This window comes from Lissotriton vulgaris, chromosome 6, assembly GCF_964263255.1.
Source record: "Lissotriton vulgaris chromosome 6, aLisVul1.2, whole genome shotgun sequence".
In the NCBI taxonomy this organism is placed as follows: domain Eukaryota; kingdom Metazoa; phylum Chordata; class Amphibia; order Caudata; family Salamandridae; genus Lissotriton; species Lissotriton vulgaris.
In genome coordinates this window covers 1,414,295,729-1,414,316,754 of record NC_141694.1, presented here as the reverse complement: position 1 = coordinate 1,414,316,754, position 21,026 = coordinate 1,414,295,729, and the positions used below count along the sequence as shown (strand labels likewise).

The window sequence follows — 21,026 nt, the reverse complement described above, 5'->3', positions numbered from 1 at the left end:
GTGGAGTGGCGCTTGGCTGGTGGTGTGCATGGAGTGGTACTTAGTTGTCTGTGCACGGAGTGGTGTTTGGCTGGTGGTGTGTGTGGAGTGGTTTTTGGCTGGATGGTGTGCGTGGAGCGGTGCTTGGCTGGCGGTGAGTGGAGCTTGGCTTGCGGTGTGCGTGGACTGGTGCTTGGCTGGCGGTGTGTGTGGAGTGGTACTTGGCTGTCGGTGTGCGCTGAGTGGTGTTTGGCTGGCGGTGTGCGTGGAGGGGTACTTGGCTATCTATGCACGGAGTGGTGCTTGGTTGGCGGTGTGTGTGGAGTGGCGCTTGGCTGGTGGTGTGTGTGGAGTGGTACTTGGCTGTCTTTGCACGGAGTGGTGCTTGGCTGGTGGTGTGCGTGGAGTGGTACTTGGCTGTCGGTGTGCGCTGAGTGGTGTTTGGCTGGTGTTATGTGTGGAGTGGTGCTTGGCTGGTGGTGTTTGTGCAGTGGTGCTTGGCTGGTGTTGTGTGTGGAGTGGTGTTTGGCTGGTGGTGTGTGTGGAGTGGCGCTTGGCTGGATGGTGTGCGTGGAGTGGTACTTGGCTGGCTGTGCACGTAGTGCTGCTTGGCTGGCGGTGTTTGTGGAGTGGCGCATGGCTGGATTGTGTGCGTGGAGTGGTACTTGGCTGTCGGTGTGCACTGAGTGGTGTTTGGCTGGCAGTGTGTGTGGAGTGGTACTTGGCTGTTGGTGTGCGCTGAGTGGTGTTTGGCTGGCGGTGTGCGTGGAGGGGTACTTGGCTATCTATGCACGGAGTGGTGCTTGGCTGGCGGTGTGTGTGGAGTGGCACTTGGCTGGTGGTGTGTGTGGAGTGGGGCTTGGCTGGTGGTGTGTGTGGAGTGGGGCTTGGCTGGTGGTGTGTGTGGAGTGGCGCTTGTCTGGTGGTGTGTGTGGAGTGGCGCTTGGCTGGTGGTGTGTGTGGAGTGGCGCTTGGCTGGTGGTGTGTGTGGAGTGGCGCTTGGCTGGTGGTGTGTGTGGAGTGGCGCTTGGCTGATGGTGTGTGTGGAGTGGTGCTTGGCTGGCGGTGTGCGTGGAGTGGCGCTTGGCTTTTAGTGTGCGTGGAGTGGTGCTTGGCTGGCGGTGTGCGTGGAGTGGCGCTTGGATGGCGGTGTGCGTTGAGTGGTACTTGGCTGTCTGTGCACGGAGTGGTGCTTGGCTGGCGGTGTGTGTGGAGTGGCGCTTGGCCGGATGGTGTGCGTGGAGTGGTACTTTGCTGTCTGTGCACGGAGTGGTGCTTGGCTGGCGGTGTGTGTGGAGTGGTACTTGGCTGTCGGTGTGTGCGCTGAATGGTGTTTGGCTGGCGGTGTGCGTGGAGGGGTACTTGGCTATCTATGCACAGAGTGGTGCTTGGCTGGCGGTGTGCGTGGAGTGGTGCTTGGCTGGCGGTGTGCGTGGAGTGGCGCTTGGCTTGCAGTGTGCGTGGAGTGGTGCTTGGCTGGCGTTGTGCGTGGAGTGGCGCTTGGATGGCGGTGTGCGTTGAGTGGTACTTGGCTGTCTGTGCACGGAGTGATGCTTGGCTGGCGCTGTGTGTGGAGTGGCGCTTAGCTGGATGGTGTGCGTGGAGTGGTACTTTACTGTCTGTGCACGGAGTGGTGCTTGGCTGGCGGTGTGTGTGGAGTGGTACTTGGCTGTCGGTGTGTGCGCTGAGTGGTGTTTGGCTGGCGTTGTGCGTGGAGGGGTACTTGGCTATCTATGCACAGAGTGGTGCTTGGCTGGCGGTGTGCGTGGAGTGGTGCTTGGCTGGCGGTGTGCGTGGAGTGGTGCTTGGCTGGCGGTGTGCGTGGAGTGGCGCTTGACTGGCGGTGTGCGTGGAGTGGCGCTTGGCTTGCAGTGTGCGTGGAGCGGTGCTTGGCTGGCGGTGTGTGTGGAGTGGCGCTTGGCTGGTGGTGTGCGTTGAGTGGTACTTGGCTGTCTGTGCACGGAGTGGTGCTTGGCTGGCGGTGTGTGTGGAGTGGCGCTTGGCTGGATGGTGTGCGTGGAGTGGTACTTTGCTGTCTGTGCACGGAGTGGTGCTTGGCTGGCGGTGTGTGTGGAGTGGTACTTGGCTGTCGGTGTGCGCTGAGTGGTTTTTGGCTGGCGGTGTGCATGGTCTGGTGCTTGGATGGTGGTGTGGGTGGACTGGCGCTCGGCTGGCGGTGTGCGAGTACTAACTTTTTGTTGGTCACTACACACACTGCTAGTTGAGTGACACTCTACGCAGTCCATCATTTTGTGTAGTTGCTGTGGCAGATACATAAGTGATGGGCCCTTGAATGGCGCTGTCTGCTGGTGTGAGTGTTGTAATGTGATGGGTCAGCGGCTGGCGGTGGGTGGGCCAAAGGCCTGTGACTAAGGCAGGGGGGCTTAACTTGTAAAACTTACATACTACTTTTTTCAAAATTCATTTTTGGCCTGTTTTGCTTTGGGGCACCCACACAAGTGAGGTATCCTTTTACTCGGGAGAACAAGCGGAACGCTGGGTGGTAAGACATTTTTGCCGGCACGGAGATCCCACGCAAAAAAGTTTGGAAAAGTGATATTTTTACCTAATTTTCAGGTTTGCAAGGAGTTCTGGGTAGGAAAACATTGGGGGACCCACGCATGCCATACCTCCTTGGAAGCCCCCGGGTGTCTACTTTTCAGACACAACCACAACCAGGAAGGTCTAACGGATGTAACGGTATATTGCTTTCCAAGAGCTGTCAAAATTAGAAAAAGTTATAGGTGAAAACGTCGAGACAAAAGGCTGTTTTTTTCAACAAATTTTCAATTATTCCAATATTTAACTGTTAGTTTCTGTAAAGAAACCTTCATGGATTTAGACAAATGACCCCTTTCTGAATTCAGAATTTTGTCCACTTTTCGAAAATGTACAGCTTTCCAGGATCCATTATTGCTTTCAAACTCATTTCTACCATTAACTGGAAGGAGGTGGAAAACTCTAAAAATAGCAAAAATAGGCTATGTCCCAGAAAAATGCCAAAACTGTGTGAAAAATGTCGGTTCTCTGGCAAAAGACTATCATTCCCTAAAAGCTGAGAAAATGGAGATTTCAGCCCCACAAACCCTTTTTTGATAACTTTTTCAGGGAAAAACCCAGAGGCTTTCATTTTCAGCCCGTTTTTCCCATTTTTCTGAAAAAAAATCTGGGAATCCACAAACCCTGGGCGCCTTTAGAATCCACATGATGTTGGAAGAAAAGGACGCAAATTTGGCGTGGATACCTTATGTGGTCAAAAAGTTACAAGGGCCTAAGCGCGCAATACCACAAAACGCCAAAAAAAGCCTTAGCACAGGAGGGGGAAAAGGCCTAGCAGCGAAGGGGTTAAACCCATATCTGTGACTGGGGTGAATGTTTGACAATGTTCAACATTCCATCCATCATCTTTTTGTGTTGCATTAACATGGAAGCCAACCAATGGTAAGTAAAACTATGTAATGGGCGGGCTCTAAACCCCTTTTAAGCTTTTCTTAATGATATAAAAAACACAACAACTTTTGATGACAGTGCATGCGTGGTGTAGGCAAAATCAGAGAGAGAAAAAAAGAATGAATAACACAACAGAAATGCCTTTTAAAAAAAAACATGAGAAAACATAATTTTTGATTTGGTGTGGAGCGAATGTAAATAAACTCAGTTTACTGTGTGGTGATAGATAAATAATCACAGAGGACTCAGCCATTTGACCTGGTGACTGAGGGGTGAACGGTGACAAAGAAATCAATGGTTTCCAAGTTCAAACTGCATGTCTACAAACAGACCCTTCCCTGAAAAACAAGATGCATGCCTCCCATGCCTAACCCTACATTCCCATATTTAGCTGTAAATGAAGATGCAAAGGACTGCACCGTACAGCTTCTGTATGTCGCTTCCACAGGGAAAAAAAGCACTGACAGGTAGATGGACAACGCACTTGAAACAGGTAACTTGCACCAATGAATGCCAAGTGATGATTTGCGTGATGGATGAGACGGCAGTTGCTTAGATACATTATATATTTCATGCCTAAGTGATCATTTTATTGAGTGGGAACAGTGGGGGTGTAATGTTTTAGCATTTTGTTTATTTGCTCACCAGCATCCCTTGGTTCTTTAGGAACTTATCAATTTAACTAGACTAGATTAAGACTACATTTGTTTGGTTTCATTTTCTTGTTTAACAGGTCTGTGTCGTTTTGGAAGAAAAACAGTCTGTAAGACTCAACATACAGAAGAAGCACCAATGCCCATCTACTATGGGGAAAAAGAAAACTCAAAGAGGCCTATCACTGGAAAATAGTAAGGAGTGACTTATTTCAATAACATGGACTGGTGGGTCGAGTGGTAAATTTGAAGTGGTTGTGTTTGACATGGATGATGAACACAGCTACACTTTTTATTGTTTGGGTGATCATTCAGGGTCCCTGGAGCTAGCGGTCTGTAATTCATGGCATTACCCAAAGGGTATTGCTATGAAAAGGGTACCCAAAGGGGCCCATTATGGAGGGAAGGTGTGTGGCTCGCATTCCCCTTAGGCCAGTTAACATTCCCTGGCGTCAGCAGTCGTATACAAATTCTAACTTGACAGATGGGAGCTATAGACCCTATGCTATGACGAGGGAAAGTGCACCCATTAAAGCACCCATTGATGCCAGATGTGGTAAACCCTTTGACCTCTATTTGACTAACATCCCTAAAAATTCAAGTTCAGGAAAGTTAGGAGTCATTGGTAAATAAGGTCATCCATTGAATCCGGTTCAAAGGGGGCTGTAACTCCATCATCAGGGAAGATATATGTAATGACAAACGGTTCTGCCTTGACAATCAACCATGGGACATCATTGGAGTGACCTTTAAGGATAAGGTCCTAGGGGATGGGTTACTTGCACTTGAGCTACACTTGAATTCTCCCACTGATACTGGTATAAGGCTCAAACTCAATTTCCTAACCACTATAAAAACCATCTAACAGGAGAAACACAAAACCCATCCCAAAACGAAGGGCAGCCCAAGAATAAGAAACCTAGTAGTCCCATAAACACCTCCTACATTGACCGACTTCGAAACGTTATCCCGGACCGTCCTGCAGCCTTAGAAGCATAGCACTCAGCTATTGCTAAAAGGAATCATCCTATTATACCTTCCACTGACAACCCTGCTGTAGGTGAAAGGGATATAGGCACCAATATTAGCATAGCCACTTCCAAAACACAGCAGGGCAAACGTATTGGGCTTATCTCGAGGTCCACATTAACAAATAATTCACGTAGACTAAATCTGCTCTCATGTAACACTGCGGGGTTAAAATCCAAACTCCCTGGCCCATAGTGGAAATTCATTTATTTACATGCATCACATTATCTTTCTCCAAGAAACATGGGCAACTAACCCTTTTCCGACCTGGTTTTCAAACCTTTAGTGAAAATGCAATCCCCTCTGCGGCTAGCCGCCCATCAGGAGGGTTATTAATCTGGCTACGCCTTGACTTGTTCCCCGTAGTAGGATTAGTTTTAGCTAGTTTGTGTGATGTATTAGGGGTCGAAATCCAACCGTCGACCCTAACAGGTCCAAAGTACGTAGCTTTGAATAACGTTTATATGAGGTCTGTTTCCCCTAACGCCCAATCCCCTATAGTGGAGAAGGTAGATGCCCTGTTGGGACAGTTTAATCCTAAAGCCCTAGTGATAGTTGGAGGTGACCTCAATGCTTGCATACCATTAGATGTTGGGCAGAACCCTTCAGAAACTGCAAGTGGGATGGCGAGAAAAATGTCTATGTCACCCCAGCCTGGGTCTAATAAAGGAATACAAATCACTAAAATGGGAGCCCAAATTGTTGACTTGATATTAGATCATGGTCTAAGAGTGGTTAATGGGAATACAGAGTCTGATTGTCCCCCTTGCCCAACCTTTAAATGAGGATTTAGTATTTCAAGAATAGACTGCATTCTTGTGCACAATGAGCTATGGGCATATCTAAATGATATGAAGGTAGTCCCCAGACAGAATAGCGACCACCAAGCTTTAAGTGTATCCTTCTCCATGATTGCGTTTGCTGATGCAAAACTAGACCAAGTAGTGACCATGTAATCTATGGTCCCTGCATCGAAATTTAGAAATATCAAATGGGCAGCCAAGGTGAAGGACACAAAGCGAATGACACACTTATATAATCTTTATGTGTGGAAATTTTCTCAGGTTGACCTGACAGACATAGGCAGTGTCAATTTTGTTTCTATACACTCAGAACTCATGGGCATACTAAGATCATGTTTTGTCAAGAACCATAAAAGAGGGGCCCTTCAAAAGAAAACCCTCTCCTGGTACTCAAAATCCTGCTGGCTAGATAAATCCCTTTTATAATGTGCGATCAAAAAGGGGAAAGAGTTGAAATTGCGGAGGCCAGAAACAAGTATAAAACAACCTTAAAAAAGGTCAAAAGGGAGTGAGAGGAGGAACAGTGGTTACTTCTGACAGAAGTCCTGGAGAAGGGAGACCACAAGACCTTTTGGGAATTAATTTCTGTTCACTACTCTAGTGCTAACCATTTGGAGTGAACTATAAAACCGAAGGTATTGGTCTCTCATTTTAGTGGCCTGTACAAAGGTAAATCGAACCAACCCAACTAATTAAGTCTATCCCTAGGGGCCAAGTGTGCTGTGTTGGGAAATACAGCTTATGATGAGTATAGTAGATCGAACGCACCAGAACTTGACCTTACCTTTAACTAGTGCCGAAACCCATCTAGCAGTAAAGCAAATTAAAAAAGAAAAAGCACCTGGGGTGGACGGTATACAAGGCGATATCTTATTGTCCCAACCAGATATTTGGGTACCATACCTGAATGCAGTATGTAATAGTATCCTAAAAGGTAACTCCATTCCACCTGCATAGCATGGAGCAATTATCATACCCATCTACAAAAAGGGTGAAAGCTCAAACCCCATAAATGATATACCCATCAGCCTCTTGGATAACACCCAGAAACTTTTCTGTAGGCAGTTGTTCTTTAAACTCAACGATTGGATGGATGAGAACAACATCTTATAGATGTGCAAGATGAGTTTAGACCCAAGTTAAGCATCTGGAACAGGCCCTCCACTTCAAGGAGATAACGTGGAAATATGTCACCTTGAAGCGTGCCCATCTATATGTCGCCTTCATAGATTTGAGGGCGGCATTAGACCTGGTACCAAGGGAAACTTTATGGGAGGAATTAGATGGATATGTTATCCCTCCAGACAAACAAAAAAAATAATGGCAATAGATTGACCCTTAAATAATTGTATGCTAGGTTGGAGTCCGTACTTTGGATCCTGGTGCATCATATTTACCTTTATTCTCAAATATTGTCATTTTCTCTTCTCATTCTACTGACCTTGCCTTTTGCAAAGAAGTAGAACCTCCAAGGCGTTCCTGTTCTGTGCTTCATCCCTGCTTCCAAGAGGAACAATGCCCGAATAATGCAGTTGCACCATGTATATACAGTATGATTTTTCTTTACTTTTATTGTAAATCTTTTTGAACTGTGTGTACCGCTGCCATTTTGAACTTCAACCTACATAACTGTTTATAACCTCGGTAGTCTGTTGGCTGTTAAAGACCGAGTAATTTAACTGAGCTGTCATCTTCCTTCCATGACAGATGTGCCACACTCATGGACTTGCTGAATGTTATGTTTGTCTCTCTAAAGTTTTAACTAATCACAGGGGCGGCTCCTCTATGTCGGCGGAGGAGCGTCTTGCCACTGCTTTCTCGCAGTGTGAGAAGCAGAAACATAAAATGGTATTATAAATACCATTTTATGTTTCTGCTTCTCGCACTGGGAGAAAGCAGAAAGGTTTGGTTGGGGTGGGCGGTCCTGCTCGAGGGCAGGGGAGGAGTGGCTTGCCCACTCTAAAGGGCGCTGACTATTTGGTCGACCCGAGGGTCGACCAAACTAGTGATACGCACTCTGCATTTTCTTCATGTAGGCAAGGGCCTCCCCATAGACGCCTGTGTAGTCGGCGTGTCAGCCAATCACAATGCTACCATTGCAGCATTGTGATTGGCTTAGGGGAGGGGAGGGAGGCTGCCTGCGACTGCTTCCTGTTGCAGAGAGGACGACGCAGACCGACGACGTGGTACAGGGTCGGCGAAGGTAAGTTAACTTTTTTTTTTAATTAATCTGTCCGCCCCCCCACCCCCGCACGACCCCCTCCCCCCACCCACGAGTTATGCCGGCTGCGACCGACTAATCATCCCTAGTAATACAATCATCGAATCCCTAAACCCCTTCCCCCAAGTTGTGAGATGTATAGTGCTGTTAGCTATTTCCACTAACAAAAGATCTCCAGCTTAGGGGGCCAAATGTGGTGCAAGCATTGTTAAAACTGTTACAGTGGGAAGTTACAAAAAATGTATAGTTTGCCACATCACTCCCTTAATCTAAGCCACAAAGGGACAAGAAAGTGCAGAAAATAAATGATAACTATGGCAGTCCAAGGATAGCAGTGTGCATTGTTTCTACCACAATCTACGTCCAATGGAGGATCAATCTACCTTATGATATAAAACAATCCTCTTTCTGTTACTTGAGTGTTCATTACACTTACTTTAGTAAATGATTCCCCTAGACACTGTGTTGTTTGATTTATGCTGACCTTGGATTTTCCACTGACTTGGCTTTTTTCTTTTTGTTTCATGCTGCAGAATGAGAATCTATCTACGCTGATTAGCCTGCTCCATTCAGAATAAGAAGAACCTTTAATATCCTGTGCCTTCTTCCCTGTTTGGGCTTTTTAGAGCCACCGGCAGTTGGTCCCGTTGGAAAAACCCTTGCATCAACAGCCTTAGGAGAGGTGGCTAACCTGGCAATACATTTCTGCTAGGGTAAGAGCCAGAAAGAGGGAGTGGTTCGGTTTAGAGATGGCCAGGACTATGCATAATATAAACACATCTCCTGTGTTCCATTGGTTTCTGTAAGTAGGTTACACCCTAGTGGTGAGTGTTGACTAGGTGTGAAGAATGGAGCACTATACAGATATTACTACTGACTAGGGTGGGTGCTCTCAGGTAACATCAAGTCAAGAGGGGGAGGGGCAATGGTAATGCATCATCAGTTTTCTAACAGTGATTGCAGGAGGGAAACATGCATTGTGGTTAGCCTGGTGGTAAGGTAGCCCAAAACTAGAATGACAATGATGAGAGTGGACAATTTCTTTATGATGGCCCTGGTTCGCTCAGACGTGAGTCCTGTGCTCTCCATGCCACTGGAATCAAGCTATACTGGCTGATGAGGGCTGAAAGCCCGAAACCGGTCCTAAGATGCTTGTTTCCAGTCTAGGGAGGACCTGGCTTGCCAGTTCGTGCTGGACTGTTCCCATGGGGCACAGGGTCAAGGCTGATTTGCATATGGCTGGGTTCAAACTGGAATGGCATGGTGAGCAAAAAAACGATGGATTTAGGCCCAGATCTCTGTACTGAGGTGAATGTATGACAATGTTCTGCATTCTGTCCATCAACTTGTTGTTGCCTGGTTCGGGGCTCTGCATCTTCTTGGACGGTAGGTAGAGCATCCTTGTTTCTGAATGTTACACTAAAAAGTGCGACTAAAACATGACAAATAATAACCATGATAATAATAGCAATAATAAATAACCTATAAGCAGGAAAAAATAGTGTTTATTTTTGTTAAAATAAATCCTCCCGCACCATCCGCAACAGGCCCACCCCCACCCTGAATCCCTCAAAAACCTACAAAACGAAAGTATTCGAAATCTAATCTATTCTACCCCATCCCAACTGTTCCCACCCACAACATGCCCACCCATATGCAACCGACATCCTTCCAAACGGCCCAATCTTTCTTTAATTAACCTCAGGGCCGATTCAGTTCTTGAACGCTTTTGATGCACTTTTGAAGGAGGGCTTCCATGGTTGAGGGGAGAGTGGTGGTGGCTGCTGTGTGGGACGAGGATCCACTTGACCGCCTGTGGTGGCTATAATGCCTTGTCTTCGATTCTACCGGCTGGTCACTGGTCGAAGGGACTGCCGCTAGCTCCTCCTCCACTATAACCAACCTGTAATACGCCATCACAAATGCCTCTATTTTAATTTTTTTTAGAGATGCAGCACAGCAGCTACTTCCTGCAAGCACATGTCTTCCTTGGTAATATAGGTAGAGCTCAAAACTGGGTTCCGCTGGGAACATCGGATCTTGTGAGGAAATAAGAAAATAACATAAATTGTACCACCCATTGTAAACACATTTGATCAGTCATTCAAGTACATTGTTGTGCAGGTTCTCTAGGTAAAAATAGCAAAAAACACAGTTGATGGACAGAATGCAGAACAATGTCATACATTCACCCCAGTACAAGGATCTGGGCCTAAATCCATCGTTTTTTTGCACTCCACACCACCCTGGGTTAGACACTGGTTATATGTAAATCAGCTCTGACCCTGTGCCTCATGGGAACAGTCCAGTCCGAACTACCAGGCCATGTCTTTCCCAGACCGGAATCAAGCATCCAAGGACCGGTTTCTGGCTATCAGCCTTCATCAGCCTGGATAGCTTGACTCCAGTGGTGTGGAGAGCCTGGGACTCACGTCTGAGTATACCCAGCACACTCGGGGTGAAAATTGCAAAAAACACAGTTGATGGACAGAATGCAGAACAATGTCATACATTCACCCCAGTACAAGGATCTGGGCCTAAAGCCATCGATTTTTTGCACTCCACACCACCCTGGGTTAGACACTGGCTATATGCAAATCAGCTCTGACCCTGTGCCTCATGGGAACAGTCCAGTCCGAACTAACAAACAATGTCTTTCCCAGACCGGAATCAAGCATCCAAGGACCGGTTTTTTGCAATTTTCACCCCGAGTGTGCTGGGTATACTCAGACGTGAGTCCCAGGCTCTCCACACCACTGGAGTCAAGCTATCCAGGCTGATGAAGGCTGATAGCCAGAAACCGGTCCTTGGATGCTTGATTCCGGTCTGGGAAAGACATGGCTTGGTAGTTCGGACTGGACTGTTCCCATGAGGCACAGGGTCAGAGCTGATTTGCATATAGCCAGTGTCTAACCCAGGGTGGTGTGGAGTGCAAATAAACAATGGATTTAGGCCCAGATCCTTGTACTGGGGTGATTGTATGACATTGTTCTACATTCTGTTCATCACTTGTGTTTTTTGCAGGTTCTCTAGGGCCACTGGAATATTTTATGTGATTCTATGTCCCTGTGACTTATACAATATTCACATATTTACTATTTGTTGTACTTTCCTATAATTACTCAACCACAAGCACCAGCGTAGTTAAAACATATTTGTTTGCCACAGGGAAGGAAGGAAGAAAAATAGGAAAGGTGAAATAAATGATTTCATGGGGTGACACTTTGTTTCACTCAACACTCAATGTGTGCTTTTTAAAATAATCACTAGACTGCAACGTTATATATGTTGCCATTGAAAACATTGGTGCTTTAAATTTACTCTGCACAATTAACTTTATTAGATCATGCAACATTAACACAGCTAACCTGGTGGAACAGAATGATTATTTTGACAACTACTAGCACATAACAATTATCCCAGTGGGCCTGCTCTTTCTGTACTCCCAAGTCCTGCCCAAAGTCTCACCACCTGCACCACACCCTCTGTCCTACTTCATTACCAGTAGAACAAATATAATTCCTCAGTTAGGGAGAAGGTGGGTGTGAGTAAGGCTGGCATTTTAGGCCAGGGTGTCTTAAGGAAGGTTTCTGTTGTGCTATGAACATATTGTATGGTTACTGGAAGGCAGAAGACATGCCAGTGTAAGAGATGACAAATGAGAGAGAAACTTAGGACGAAGATGAGAGGATTTAGGGAAAATGTCAGGAAATGGACAATATGGGCAGTGATAAGTATGGTATGGGTGGGCACTGAGAAAGGACAACATTAACATATATTGTCTGTTTTTTCCTTCATTTAAATGGCGAAGGGGAGAGGCAGAAACACATGAAGGTGGAGAACTTTGGGGATTGGGCTTAGGAAGGAGCCAGGAAGGAAAGGAATACTTAAAAAAATGCAATGCAGCAGTTGTTAGTCAGAAAGAAGCAGAACTCTGACTGACTTACCACTCATCCCAGCAGCCACTTGCTCCTCCTCCTCTTCCTCACAATCTTCATCATGGCTCTAATCTTCAATATCTGCCTTAGCAGGTTCTACAAAACAAGGCACTTATTTATTAATCTATTGACTCCAGCAGTTTAGGAGGGGTGTTATAGGTTCCTAATAGTCCTTCCTTAACACCACCATCCGTCATTGATTTTTAATCCTGACCTTGGAAACAACAAATAAAGGGATATTAGGTATCCATGAGTCAGTTTTAAACTACCTTTGTGACTGCACTTTGTCTTATCACTGTACCCAGTCTTGTACTGACACATCTTGGTTAGTACACTGTTTTGTCACGTTTAGTGTTTGTGATTTCTTTACGTTATATGTTCCCCCTCCCTATGTTCTGCCCTGTACGTGGCTACGCCAGGGCGTTGTAGCAGACCCTATGCTAAAGCATGTCACACACATCTGTGTGAGAGTGAGGGCAGTTTTTCCAAACGTATGAGTTTGTCACTGTTTGTGAAATTCACGATTTGTGTTTTTGTCCTCTCCACCCCTCTATGTGTGTAGTATAGTGACTTAGGGGGTTTGTGGTGGTAGAGTAGCTGTTTGACCCTCTCCCCTCTATTGTGTGAGTACTTATTTATTAATGTCACCGCCGATAGCAGGGTTTTTCACAAGCAAAAAAAAAATACCTTACTATTCTGAATTTATTGCTAGCCAAAGAGTCACTTTGAAGGGTGTACTTCGATAGTTTAAAAATAAGATACTCAAAAACTGAATGTTATAAAGTTTTTAAAAACGAAAGAAAGGCTAGGAAATAGTCAGGAAAATAATGATTAAAGGTAGGAGAAGGGTATGGAGAGGGGAAAAGTAAAAGAAGTAAGGGAGAGGTTGATGATGCAACATTAAAAAAGGGGGGAGAAAGGAAAAACAAAGAAAACAGGAGGAAGCAGGCTGTGGAGACGGAAAGAAATATAAACAGCAAACACAAGGCAGTGTGTAGGTTATACAAACACTACCTAAATAAAGGTAAAGTTACCAAAGAGACAACAATAGGAAAATACAGACTGACAGAGGGCCACACTATATTACTATGGGTGAGATTTTTAATTGAAATCTAAATAAAGTAAATAAATAATTTTACATGATTTACAGGCACCAGAGGGAATGCTTTTTGGCACAGTGGAGGCGAGAGAGGATGCTGGCTTCCCAGTCCACTGTATCCTTTTCTTTGGTGTTCCTAAGAGGAGGAAAGATAAAGAAGATACTGATTATTAGTAGAGGTATCTACAATAATAATAAAGCACATGTAATGAGAATTTTCAGATTAGCTCACTTTTAACCTCCATCTGAAAAGCAGCTCCTTGTCGTACATATTAGTTACAACTGCAAATGATAATGCTCCTCCACTACCTTCATACATTTCGGATATTATCTGCAATTAAAGTCACCTATATTTGGGTGCACCCCGGGTTTATTTATTTATTTAAACGTTTAATATAGCGCTAGCTAGACCCGAAGGTATCAGAGCGCTTTACATACACAGTTGCAGGTTGAAGGAGACTGTGCAGCGACAAGAGAGTCCTCGAGGAGTCACACAACAATTAAGATCTTCCTTCTGTCTTCCCTGTTTCCTTCTCATCAACCGAAGCCTAACCATACCTAGCTCTAATGCTGGCTGCTGCGGATATCCTAGGTGACCTCCACTCACTGTGAATTTGTGGGCGAGTTTTGCTCAAATCCCAGGACCCACCACTTGAAGTCCATTCCAAGTCCTCCTGACACCCTTCCTGGCATTACACACTAGTCTCAGTCTGTACCAAGCACCCCCACGTACAAACTAAGTCAAAAGAAAACATAATCTATACTACTATTATAAAGAGAGAACTTGCACCTTTTGGCCAGGTAAACTCGGGAACCACAGCGCCAATCTACACACCCGATACATCTATGAAAATGTCAAGTTGTGTAGATGGACATAGGCTATATAAATTTTTTTTAAAAAGTACATAAAAAAATTAAGTTTGTAAACAAAGTAGTCCCCTGAAAGTAGCGCTGGCCGGGACCTAGCGCTGGCCGCTACGCGACATGCGTGAGGACGAAGGAGGAGGGCGGTGCAGTGACGAGCGGCTGTGCAGTGAGGAGCGGCGGCACAGGTAAGGAAAGGGAAAGTGAGACTGTGTGATGCAGGGGGAGGCAAGAAGGAGGCAGCAGTAAATGAAAATGTCGGAACGCGAGTGAGTCCGGGCGGGAGGGGGGCGCGAGTGAGTCGGGGCGGGAGGTGGGTGCGAGTGAGTCGGGCGGGAGTGAGGTGGGTGCGAGTGAGTCGGGCGGGAGTGAGTCGGGCGGGAGTGAGTCAGGGCGGGAGGGAGGCAGGGCGGGAGGGGGGCGCGAGTGAGTCGGGGCGGGAGGGGGGCGCGAGTGAGTCGGGGCGGGAAGGAGTCGGTGCGGGAGGGGGTCGGGGCGGGAGCGGGTGTACTGCCCCCAGCCCCTTTCTGCCCCAGGCAACGCTGGGGCGGGCTGCTAGTGTATTATAAACCTTGATTCGTGTGTGTATGCTAACTTATGTACACACAAATACACATTTTCATATAACCAACAATATTTAAACATTAAATGTTTTTTTCGATAGGTCTAAACCTTACTTACGTATTAATTAATTTTCTATATATGCAAATGTATGCATTTATACATATGTGAATGCATATGTGTATACTATTGAGAAACAATCCCAGATAACTAAAACACATCAGCATTCCTGTATGCTCTATTGAATATTCATATTTAAATAAAGCACTATATCCTGAGTGCACATCTTGGACTTTAGTTCTGTCACAAAGTTTATAGCTTGCAGCTGTGCAAACGTTCTCCCGCCCTCGTATTGTAATATATATATATATATTTATACACACACATACACACATATATAAATATAAATAAATAAAACCTCGCCTGCAAAATAATAAATATAAAATAAAAAAACTTGAAGCATCACATACCTGTCTCCACCACCTCGACACTAAGCAGGTACTGCTCCTTGTCCACGATGTCAGTCGTTGATGTTCTTTTTTGCCCAGGTATAGGAGGGTAATTTGGGCATGACCCCTATTGTATATATACCCTGCCGGTGGGTGCAGGAGACCACGGTGTGGCGGCCCATGCCGTTCCCCAACACAGGGTCCGATCCACCGAACTGTGCCCCTTGTTGGGCATGTTGCTTGCTGCCAACATACAGGGAGGTGGCGCTTGCATAAAACACCTCCTCCAAAAAAATGTTGCACGCAGTGGTCGCCGTGCGCAGACCTCGGGGGTTACAGCCGCTACCTCCTCTTTGGCACACTGCTTGTCATAGTTAGGGGGAGTACCAACAAAAAGCAAAACAAAGAGAGGAAAAAATAAAAAAGACAAGCACAGTGGCGTGAAAATAAAATAAAAAGGTAAAAGAATCTCAAGAAAATGAATGAGATATGCAGAAATGGGATGGATGCAGCTGGATGGGCTAGGGAACACAGATAAGAAGCAGCAGACCAGATGCAGAGTGCCACTTCCTAACCAAAAAGGCGACACATGTGTATCATGTCATATTGCACTTTTTTTGCAAAATAAGTCTTCACGTCATTCTTTTGTAAGACAGGCAAGGAGAGGCATTTTGTGCAATTTTTGCAAATTTTGCATAATGGAGCTGACAGTAATTACAGGAATTTTGCAAACAACTGTTCACAAGTTAGGTCTGAGAAGGACCCAGTCTGGAAGTAAAAAAGCACACTGGGACTTTTTATTAAGATGGTCAGGCAAACCGTTAAGAGTTAAATTTATACAATTATATTTTCTTTATTAATAGAAATGAGTCCCATGATTAAACCTCTCGGGATCTCTCTAGACTGCGTTGGGCACCTGTCGCTCCCTGTATCGCCAACATTAGTAGTCGTCAGTGAATACTGGACCAAATTGGAGAGTGACTGTGACCGTCAGCGGGACTGCGACCATCCCAGCTAGCAGATGTACCAAAAAGGAGGAGAAACCCTAAACCTGTAATCGTAAACGTGAAAGGTAAGTGCGGCTGGTGAGGTCACGGAGGTCAGAGGTGAATGAGGACTATTAAAAAAAAAATTTCTTTGAACTGTTCACAAGGCTTTAGGTTATGCAACAGTGGTATTCCCTATCTGCGCAATGTCTGAGCCCATGCGTGGGAGTCAATTTAAATAGATGACCAGGGCTTTAACACTTTCGGTGCTCATGACGAGCTCAGCTCGTCATGAGGCACAGTGGCGCTGTGCTCATGACGAGCTGAGCTCGTCATAACCGCCACGGAACGCCCACGCGGGGATAATTCCCTTCCTGTGCGGGGTGTTCCATTGAGTGGGCAGAGTCGTGATGAGCTCAGCTCGTCATGAGAACAGCGCCACTGTGCTGCATGATTAGCCCCGCGGCGAAGGGGTTAAGTGGACTAGGTACCAATGGGTCTGAGCACCGGCAGTTTTTTAAAGGGGGCTCGAAACGGGTCTCTATCGGGCTCTGTTTTGTGCCCCGGCACAGGCGATCCGTTTTTTCCAGACTGCAGTGACAGCAGGCACATCGATGTGCGCTGCTCACACTGCTCACTTCTCACGAGTGTGCGCTGCTCTATTCTCATAAGTGGAGAAGTTACAGCATGATGTCATGTCAGTTGAGCGTTGTAGGTAAAGGGTAATCCTTTAAAGAGAGTCATTTTTTCTCTGTCTTTCCCTTCTCTTTTTGAAACTCAGGAGCAGCAACATTGTCGTGGTGTCACCAGGGCTCTAAGTAGAAGCTTTTTTTCAATATTATATACAAGCCATAGTTGCTGCCTATTTATCTTATGCAACTAACAACCATTGACAAAGCCAATAGTCCTGACTTGTTGTAGGTAAGATGGTATTTGCTGTATCATATCTGGATTAGGCGCACAACGCCCATTGAGCTCAACGGGCTTCAGCCCCGCCTTGTGACACAACCCGGGCTTAGATAGCTTACCAGGCTGACACGCAGACAGTTTTTGAGCAGCCAGCCGCACCAGAGTCTTCACAGGTCTTTAAAAGACCATTCACTTGTTACTGAAGCTTTCTTAGAGCCCCTGCATCTCCAATCTACCTATAACTGGAAGAAATAGCCCCCCCTCCGAATTTTTTTATCAGCCCCACCCGAAATTTCTCTCTGGTTGCGCCTCTGATCTGGATGCAATGACAGAATAAACAGCAAGTGTGGCGGCACACTATGGTAACTGAGCACAGAATTTCAGCTATGGTGTTTTTAAGCCACGCCCTTCTTTACATTGGCCACGCCCCTTTGGGAGACCCGCCAGTTTTTTCATCCCATTTAAAGCCTTGTAGATGACATGTAAAGGATTGCAATCATTGAAAAATATCTCTGCATGATAAAGGACTGGTCTCTCTGTTTAATAGAGGGGTTTCTTTTATTAAATATAAGGGAAGAAAGATATCATCTTCCAGTGACGAAAATTCATACTCTGCCCTGCCTTCACCATGAGCCCACATGATCAATGCTCCTCTATAGCCACAGTAGAATTCCACAACATTAGAACTTAAATACCATAACCTGTTGGTCATCTATCTTTGAAGATCCTTTTTATTCTATCTAAATTAGTAAGTGAACAGTTCCGTAAAGCAAGTGTATATATGTGCACTGGCTAAGGAGAGCAACAGGACAGCTTCCAGAAAAAAAAGCTTAGGCAAGTGCCTGGGCAGAGTCCTGTTACCTGCTCTCATCAAACATAGTCTACCAACTCTTAAACAAATCACTACAAATGTAATGTTTGTATCCAAAGAGCAAGTATAGCGCCCTAATAAATGGGGAAATTACCCTAAAATCCCATGTACATCACTGCAAACTTAAACATTCTCTCAAAAAGAAATGTTCAAATTCTAGCCAATGACTGCATTGCTATTAAATACTTACAAGATAAATACAATATAATGAAATACAATGCAACTGAAATGGAGTTATAACGGAATTTACATTTATGTAAAGCATTTTAGAATACTTGTGGATGCTAAAGTCCCATGCAAGTACAATATGATTTCTAAAACAAATTTTTCTTGCCCACTAAGCAGATTACCGGTTTACAGCTTACCTGGCCCCAAACCAATTATGCAAATAACGATATAACTCTTTCCTAGACGAGAAGATGGTATATGAAATCAACTTAGAAGGTTGCATTTTTTAATGACACATAGTTTAAGCTATTATAAATGTTAATAACACTGGTATGCAACATTGCATTTAAATTGACAATACTATAACCCAATATCCCTTGGTAAAATTATTTCACTGAAATGTTCAATGGTTAAAAAATATAAACATATAATTAGCTAGCAGGATAAACAGAGAAACCATGCTGCCCATTTACCTTGAAGGTGACAGGGAACATCATAATCAATTTCCTCATGTCTTGATGGGCTAAGAAATAGAGTGCCATCTACTAATGGAAACTGCTCAAACACTGGGAGCACACGGTGGCATAGGGCACAGTTCACTACATTCCTGTGGCTAGCGCTAAGTGCTGAAAGAATAAATTTTCTGAGGTCTTCTCCCTGTCCTAATTGGGCATCATCTTCCATACGAACATGGAAAGTGTTCAGCTTATGCCGCGGTATATGGGCAAGAAGCTCGGAAAGGTCGAGTCTCCTCAGAAACTGGACTGGGGCAGCCAAGTGTCCCGACCGATGCCCTTGTACACCAGAGGCAGCATAATCATAATGGGCATTCCTGAGCATCCCAGAGGGAACCATGTTCTTCTTGTGAGGTTCCAAGTGAATGGCATTCTTTAAAAACTCTCCCAAGTAGCGTGAACTGCGGGGACCACTAAAATGAGATGGTGAAAGGATTGAGTAACCAGACGGAGGAGACTGTCCGGGAGAACCACAAGGAGAGCGTAGACCATAACAACCACTAGCTGTCCCCTTTTCTTGAGAGTTCTGCCTATCCACTGAATGCTTTCGTTGGGGATCATAACTCAAACTCTTCTGAGGTTTGTTTGTAGCACGACACTTTTTAGCATCATCCAGGGACTCCGAAACAGATCTACCAGGGGTTCTCTCAGTAGGAACTTTCTTCTTCTTCTCTTCATGCATCCGCTTCACCTGGTACCAGTCGGTATCCTTTTTCAAATGACCTTGCCCACATCGGCAAGAACAGAAACGGAAAGCAAGATCATATCCCTTCTTCGTCCACATATTTTGGCGACATTGCTTTTCGTTCCAACTCCTAGCTCGGCCAATACAGTTAAACTGTACGAGGATGCTGCTCTCCCATTCGTAGAAGCACTGAAGGTGCATCCAGGTGCTGTAGGGACAGTGTTCGTTGTTGCATACTACTTTCTGGTAATCATCCTTCTCCAAATCAACAGACCTTCCAAAGCTGCAGATCAATGGGGTAGCACATGGTACTTCTGCAGGAGAAAAGAAAAAAAAGATTTTACAATGGGTTTTCGGGTAATGAATTTACTCCAAATAGAGACATTCTAGATCAGCATTTCTGTTAAAAAATCTGATTGGCTTCAATATTCTGATCCAACCTGTCATTTTGCACACACGTATTACTTTTAAACAAATCAGGATTTTTGTTCCTGCTACTGTTAGGCTCCTGTTGTCTCAACCACAAACATGCCACTATGACTCAAACCCTTAATCTGTTAACCCACAAAAAGCAGCATATGCTTTTCTCTTTTTAACACAATTAATTTCAAAAATCAAGTCTACTTTCTCCCATAACCCGTTTCCCCTTATTCAAAGGCATCTATTACCCTGCCGTTCTACTCTCTCACTTTCACCCTATTGGAGATCAGACGAACCAACTCATACACCCCTTGTGTAAATTCTTTACAAGCACGTGGTTTTAAAAAGCCATCTGCTGAACCTGCCAAAATCTCATTTTGCTTATGAAATTCCAGGTTCTTTATGCCATACAACTACCAGGCCTTCACTACATTTCAAATGTGTTACTGAAACATGGATAGACCCGAAAGACTCCGTCACACCAGCTGCCCTTCACAAAGATCTTGCCATGTTCTATCAACACCAGAATGCTGTTACAAGGGTGTGGGGGCGTGTAAATAGCGCCACCCGCCCCCCACAAATAACAGAATTCTTTGCTGATGGCACTAAGGGAAGATGACAACTACCAGACGGTTCGTCAAAGCCGATTGCTGTAGGTAATTAGACTGCACCTCCAGGATGGCTGTAGGGTAGCTATTTGCACGTAATCATGTAGTTCATTCATTCATTTGAACAATCTAACTACTCGCTCAAACTTACTCAATCTCTCCGACAGCTCACTTATAAGCATTCACTCTCTCCCCACTCATTTTCACAGCAAACGACTTGATTTTATACTCATTCCCAATGCACTCTCAAATACATCACCAAGTATTAACTCCTTCATAAGAGACCACACCATCGTACACATCAAATTCAGCAGCTACACCCTCCCAAAACCTACGATACAAACCTTATAACCAAAAGGGAGTACAATAACTTGCAACTTCTACTTCACTCACATTCTTCAATGACACCCGGAGGACAGTCTTTAAAACCCATTATTCTCTATACACCTTCACCACAACCAATGTAATCTCTCAACCTCAGATCTCTCCCTCTGTTAGATCCTTGAAGACAAAAATTAGGTTTTTCTGTCGCAAGTGATGCAACTCACAAGCCACAGAACACATGCAGACTACAAAATAGCCTTGCACAATCTCTTTTCTGCACTACAAAGTGCTGTATCTTCCTACTTTCAAGCTATACTAACCTCCCTCTGAATGACACACATTGACTCACTTGCATAACAACGGTCTTCTTGCACTACAGCACCTCTCACTCACTCGGTCCCGCCTATACAATGCAGGCTTTGCAGCACATTCAGCCTCTAAATTCATTAACATCTGAACTCCTCAATCCCCACCCAGCAGTCATACTCTCTAGC

The 21,026-nt window shown here is 45.2% G+C and overlaps 1 protein-coding gene across 2 annotated transcripts in view; it reads right to left on the bottom strand.

Moving 5' to 3' along the window:
- Positions 1-21,026, bottom strand: part of HECA (HECA ribonucleoprotein granule regulator) — a 242,980-nt gene that overhangs the window by 83,370 nt on the left and 138,584 nt on the right. For both annotated transcript variants that reach the window (XM_086927562.1, XM_086927561.1), the window contains exon 2: positions 18,454-19,494. In XM_086927562.1, coding sequence (XP_086783688.1) covers positions 18,454-19,494 — 1,041 coding nt within the window. The remainder of the gene's footprint in view (positions 1-18,453; positions 19,495-21,026) is intronic.